Source organism: Vombatus ursinus, unplaced genomic scaffold (genome assembly GCF_900497805.2).
Source record: "Vombatus ursinus unplaced genomic scaffold, bare-nosed wombat genome assembly UNPS02014945.1, whole genome shotgun sequence".
NCBI lineage: Eukaryota > Metazoa > Chordata > Mammalia > Diprotodontia > Vombatidae > Vombatus > Vombatus ursinus.
This window is the reverse complement of record NW_020954723.1, coordinates 26,526,236-26,533,190: the sequence shown is the minus strand read 5'-3', so window position 1 is coordinate 26,533,190 and position 6,955 is coordinate 26,526,236. Positions and strand designations below refer to the sequence as shown.

Genomic DNA, 6,955 nt, shown 5'->3' with positions numbered 1-6,955 from the left:
TGTGAGTAAACATATATACACTCCTGTTTATCCTCACTTAATTAGGTCACCTGGTCACTCGGTCATTCTTTGTTCCACTAATGGAGAAACCCATTCCTGCAGCATCAATGAACAAAGGCAGAAGAGGAGAGAGCCGGGGAAAACAGCTGCTCTCCCTTCCCACTCTGTCCCCTCTCTCACCTAAGGGGGGGTGGGGCCCCCCTTCCCACCTCACCCCTCCCCCGTTCCCCTTCCTCCTTCACCCTCTTCCCAGTGTCAGCACAGCTGAGTTTCTAATGACACTGACCAGGTTTTATCTCCAGCAGCCTCAGCTTCGGATCTTCAGGCGGGTGCAGTCGCCTCTTCTTGCGCCAGCAGCGGGCAGGGTATGTGTACAGCTGCCCTGGAGCTAGGCCTGGGAACGAAACAGGACAAAGTGTGAAATGAAATAATTGAATGCCAGAACTAGAAGGAATCTTAGGAATCATAGAATCACCTGCCCTCCCCTCCCTTCCCCTCATTTTACAGATGAGAAAAGTGAAGTTCACAAGAGGGAAGATACTTACCCAGGGAAACATAATTGTTTTTGGCAGAGATAAGACTTGAATTGGTTTCTTCTGTTCTCTAATACTACTCTACCACACTGGACTTATGCCGTATAGATCCAGCATATGTAATAGATATTCGAGCTGAAAGGGACCTCATAGGGCCCAAACCCCTCTTCTCCCAGGTGAAGAAACAGTTCTAGGCTAAGTGACTTGCCCAGGGTCACCCACCAAGATAGTAGTGTCCTCTGACTCCCTATCCAGGGCTCTTTCTGTTTCTTGGACTTCCTAACTGCTCTCCTTGCCCTGGAGAGAACGTCAGTCTAGGGAGGACCTTAATGTATAGAAAATATCAGTGTTCCAAAAGCAAAGGCCTTCCTAACTACATTCAGGTTCCCTAAGAGTAGTTTCTTTTATATGCTAATGATTGTGACTGTGTGAATGAGTAACCCAACAAATACCCTGGAGTGGAAAGACCTAGATGGGGGCTCTTTATTTTTCAGGGGATATCTACTTGTGTTATTAACCTATATACTTTCCATTGTTTTTCATGTTTATAGTCACCTCCATAGCTGTTCTGGTGTCTGGCCAGATGTGTACGCCACTCCCAGGGCAACAGAATAACCAAACCTTTCATCCCCAGCTGTGCTAGAGTAGCAGTAACACTCTATGTGCGGGGAGACTATCTCTGACACTTAGTAGCTCTTTGGGCTACTATGTTGGGGTTTTATGGAGGGGGAAAGAAAGAAACAAGCATTTATTAAGGACCTACTACGTGCCAAGCACTATGCTAAAGTGCTTTACAAATATTATCTCATTCAATTCTTGAAACCACCCTGGGAGGTAGAGGCTATTATTATCTCTGTTTTACTGTTGAGGAAACTGAGGGGGACAGAGGTGAAGTAACTTGCCCAGGTTCACACAGCTAACAAGGACCTGAGGTAAGATTTGAACTCAGGTCTTCCTGACTCCAGGCCCAGCACAGTATCCACTGCACCACCTAGTTAGACTGGATCTGTGATTTCATTGGTATAGGGCATCAAACTCAAAAAGAAACTCGGGACCACTAAACCTTACATAAGAATACCTGCCTATTGGACTTAGAAAACCATACATTGACATTATCTATATTATGGTATATTTTTATTTATTTTGTTAAATATTACCCAATTACATTTTAATCTGGTTCTGCTTACCCAAGGGGAGTGTTACCTGAGCTTGACATCTCTGGTATCTCTACCAATGAAGATGGTACCTGCTTTGAAATCTAGGATAAAAGAATTTAAAGCTAGCAGGAATCTTATATGCCTGTAAGTAACCCTACAGTCTTAGAATGTTATAGCATGGTACATGGAGAGGTGAAATAAATTTTCCAGGGTTGCATATCCACCATGTATCAGAAGAAGGACTTGAATCCAGACCATCCTGACTCCAAGGCTTGTCTCTCTAACCAGTCTGCCCAGATGGCGATCACAACTGCAAAATGAAGATTATAGCCCTTCTACTCCTTACCACAGGCAGGTGACGCAGCGGAGAAAGTGCTGGGCCTGGAGTCAGAAAGACTCATCTCCCTGAGTTCCAATCTGGCTTCAGACACTTACTAGCTGTGTGACCCTGAGCAAGTCACTTAACCCTATTGGCCTCAGTTTCAACTCCTGTGAAATGAGCTGGAGATGGAAATGGCAAATCACTCTAGTATCTCTGCCAAGAAAACTTCAAATGAAGTCACAAAGAGTCAGACACAACTGAAATGACTGAATGACAACAAAACTCCCTGCCACTCAGAGACATGGTAAAAAGAGCACTTTGTAAACAGTGAGATGCCTCAGAAGGAGAGCTGTTATCAATGCCATCGATCAAGGAGTGCCTGCACCCTCCCAGTCTAAAAAGTTGTGATCAGTTTGAAAGTCAAATATTTCAGAAGATTTTGTTATTTCTCTTTTGTTCCGTATGATTTAATGGCCAAAAAAAAAAAAAACCTTTTGGGGTCATCACAAGCTTGAGTGGAAGTTTGTCATTTCAGAGACTTCAAGATATTTTATTCTGTCACAATATGCCATGTCCTTTGGCACTATAGGTCCTGAGGACTGTTCCTATTTTCTAGTCAGGGAACATTGAGGCCCAAGGACAAGACTGGTTGGTTCACATGGAGCTGAAGAGAGTCAGTAAAAACAGAGTTTGACACACTACATTCCCCAAGATCCAATTGCGGTCAAGGTTCTTAAATGTTCTTCACGCTCACAGACACATTTTTAAGATGTGACCGGGGGCAGGCTCAGGCAGAGGTTGTGACCAAGATCCCTCCTTGGAGTGGGCAGATATATGCATTTGTCCACAGCAGTGTTGGTTCTAAGGCTGAGAGGCCAGAAACAAGCCAGGGAGATGCATACTAGCAAACAAGCAGGAGCACAGGCCAGCAGATACATCCAAGGTCTGGAAACATAGGTAAGCAATGGAGGAGCATAAGGATCCAAAGGGGAAATGTAAACCAGGTAAATGTGGTGGAAGTGCAGGCAAGAGGTGAAGGAATTGGGTATCTCAATGGTTTTGAGTTCAGAGGAAAAAGTTCATCAAAAAAATTTCACAATTTGACTTATGCAACTCAATAACCATGTCAACACTCTTTTGGGACCCTTACATTTGGAGCTAACCCCAACATCCCAACACCAGCCTTCACTGCTGCCATTGCTCTTATTTATACATGAGTTTCAGCTGTGGAAATTACTATTACTGGTGTTTACTGCATTGTAAAGCATTAACTGCATCATAAAGAGTTGGCCTGTCTTGCAGGCAGACTAGGTTTCATCCTGCCCAAGGTTTTGCACATGGGATATCCCATGATTCTGAAAGCTCTGATGAGGCTGGGTTGGTTCTGGGCTCCTTCTAGATTCCCCTGATTGCTCCTTCATAGGGTTTGGGAATGGTTCAGTCCAGGCCCAGCAAGCTGAGCCTCAGACTTACGAGATGATTCAAAACTGACCTAGAAAATACACTTCTTAGGACTGAGGCTAGCATGTAGCCCAAAGAGGTCAAAGACAAAGGAAAAGGTCCATTTATATAGCACTTTGGAGTTTGAAGAACTTATTATTTCATCTGATTCTCACAACAACCCTATGAAGTAGGTGCTATTTTTTATTATCTCCATTTTGTAGGTAAGGAAACTGAGGTATACAGAGGGGTTAAGTGACTTCCCTAGGGTCACACAGCTAGTGTCTGAGACCAGATTCCATCTGAGGTTTTCCTGACTCTAAGTCCAATGAACTATCCACTAATTTTTTGTTGTTCCATCATTTCAATTGTGTCTGACTCTTCGTGACCCCATTTGGAATTTTCTTGGCAAAGATACTGGAATGTTCTCCATTTCCTTTTCCAGCTCATTCTACAGATGAGGAAACTGAGGCAAAGAGGGTTAACACAGCTAGTAAGTGTCTGAGGCCAGATTTGAACTCAAAGATGAGTCTTTCTGACTCCAGGCCTAGTATTCTATCCACTGAGCCACCTAGCTGCCCCATATCCAGTAATTAGCTGCCATTTATTCAAGTGATAAATAAAAAGTATTTATGGCAACACTTTTTGTAGTAGTAAAGACATGAAAGGAAAGGAGATACCACCAGCTGGGAGAATGATTGACAAATGTGATATATGAAGGCAAAAATTATGGAGACAGAGTCAGGAGCAGAGGGCCATTTGCCCCAGAGGGTAGAGAGCAAGAATGCAGAACAGCTGCCTCTCTACCTCTCACCGAGTGGCTTTGAACCTGGTGCTAAAAAATTCGAACATCTCCTGCCTGTGAATCAGAGTTTTAAACATAGCCAAGGATGACCTATTGAAAGATCGCCCTTGACATGAGCTCTTGTGCTTGTAAGAGAAGCAGCATGATTATAGTAGATAAGATACCTGCTTCAAAACTCTGAAGACCTGAGTTCAAGTGCTATCTCTGACGCATTTTGGAACCCTGGCCACTTTGCTTAACTAACTTCTCAGTGCTCTAGCCAGAGGTGCCAAACTCATGGCCTCTGGGCCTCATGCAGCCCACAAAACTCCTGAGTGGGAACCAGATTGCAATGTAATTGGGGAATGTTAAACAAAATAAATAAAAATAAAACATAGCTATTGTGAATTTATGGTTTTCTAAGTCAATATGCAGGTAGGTGGAGCAGTGGATAGAGTGCTGGGCCTGGAGTCAGGAAGACCTAAGTTCAAATCTGGCTTCATATACTTCCCAGCTGTGTGACTCTGGGCAAGTCACTTAATCCTGTTTGCCTGAGTTCCCTCATCTGTAAAATGAGTTGGAGAAGGAAATGGCAAACCACTCCAGTATCTTTCCCAAGAAAACCCCAAATGGGGTCACAAAGGGTTGGACATAACTGAAATGACTGAACAACAACAAAAAGTCAATGTGCAGCCTACCAGGATTCCCTTTCTATTTGAGTTTGGTACCACTGTTCTAGGCCAGTAGTGTTAAATTCAAATAGAAACAGGATCTTGCTGCTGGCATATTAACTTATTTTAAAAATGTGATGTTATCTATGTTCTATTGTGTTTTTGTTTATTTTGTTAAATATTTCCCAATTACATTTTACTCTGGTTCAGCTGAACTCATGTGCAGCCCAAGCAGAGTGTTTGCTCTAGGCAACCAAGACTATAAATTACAGAGAAAGTGCCTACCTGCATCAGTAGAAAGAGTTTCCTCACATGAGAGCTCTCCTAGACCAGTGAAACTACAGGTCCCTGCTCCTATCCTTAAGAATGGAACATCCTATCTCAAGAAATCCTAAGAAATGATGGAGGTAAAGCACTCAGGGAAACTTAGGAGGACTAAAGTGAATTGATGCACAGCTATTTAAGCAAAACCCCGAGAGAATAATTCATACGATGGCCCTAATAATATAATAATAATACAAAATTATTTTATATAACATAATATGAAATATATTAATAACACTAATAATATCAAAGAAAAATATTGAAGGACTTCAAAAATTGTGACCCATCATCACTTCAGAGGACAGATGGGAAGCATGCCTCTGGCCTCTATGCAAAATGTAGGCCATATGTTGTCAGACACAGTCGACATGTTTGTTTGCTTTGTTTAATTGTATTTCTTTGTTACGAGAGAGGGTTCTGTTTTCAGTGGAGCCATTGGGATGTCATGTTGTTTTTGCTGCTGTTGTTTTTAATAGCATCTAAAAAGCATTAAAAAAAAAAGGACTATAGTTAGTCTCAGACCCTATTGCAATGGATACTATCAATAAGAGCAAAAAACCATCTTGGAGGAGCTCTAGGTCACCCCAGACCCAATGCAAACTCAAGATCAGGATTGGTTTTAGGAACACCAAAAGACAAATGGCTACTTGAACTGCTGCCCTTGTCTTCCTGTGAAATACCCATTCAGACCCAGGCCATCCCAAGAATCTATCACCTAAGGGGAGATTAGGGTTAAGAGTTCCAACCTACTGTCCCGATTTCACAAGCTCTCAACCTGACCTTCATATTCTTAAGAAAAAAACTAGCCCTAACATACCAACTCCGAAAGTTTAACCTAAAGGAAGCAACACCCCTGAAACCTCATGGGTTCTGCCTATCACTTTGGTTTGCCTGGTAAGTGTTATTGAGCCAGTTTGGAATGCAGTCCAAGACTTAGTTTGAAGTAGTAGACAGGAGTAGCTAGCACAGCAGAGTAGAGCTTTCTAACCCTTGTTCCCCCTAAAGAGCTTTTATTTATGCTTTAGCATGTGGAGTTGGAAACAGACCTCCCTAGAATGTCTGCTTTGAATCCAACCTTCACTTGATGAGCTAATATCCACAGAAACTCTCTTGGGGGGCTCCAAGTCCCTTTTCTGCCTTTCTGGGCTGACTGGTACAATTGTACCTTTATAGGGCAAATGCATTCAGATCCAGTCTTTTGCTTATAGAGGAAATAGCAGGGCCTGCTGTGAGTTATGTTGTTTATCTCATTAGTACAGGAGAGACATAATTCAAATACTATGTGCGGTGTGAGGAAAAAGTAGTCATGGCCGCTAGAAAGTTAATCTTGAGCACCGAGTCTAGGGCTAAGGATATGAGGCTATAAGCTAGGACTAGAATAATCTCTTTCCCTGCCCTACCTCTTGGAATCTTGTCTTTCCCGATGCCCCCATATGTCAGTCCTCTCTCACCCCACCTTCAGAAATATCTTATTTATTTTGATATGTTCTGTATTTACTTATGTGCAAGAACATTTTGCTTCTATGAGTAAAATATAAGCTATTTGGGAGCAGAGATTATTTCATTTTTGACTTTGTGTCCTCTAAGCCTAGCACTGTGTCTGACATATAGTGGGAATTTAATAAATGTGTCTTGAATTAAATGGAATTGAGAGAAGGAGAAAGACAGAGACAGAGGGAAGGAGGGAGGGAGAGAAAGAGAGAGAGAGAGAGAGAGAGAGAGAG

At 42.5% G+C, this 6,955-nt stretch overlaps 1 protein-coding gene across 1 annotated transcript in view; it reads right to left on the bottom strand.

Moving 5' to 3' along the window:
* DPF3 (double PHD fingers 3) overlaps positions 1–6,955 on the bottom strand; it is a 241,970-nt gene that overhangs the window by 211,400 nt on the left and 23,615 nt on the right. Inside the window, exon 3 of the mRNA XM_027844832.1 lies at positions 287–394. Within this exon, the coding sequence (XP_027700633.1) occupies positions 287–394 (108 nt within the window). The remainder of the gene's footprint in view (positions 1–286; positions 395–6,955) is intronic.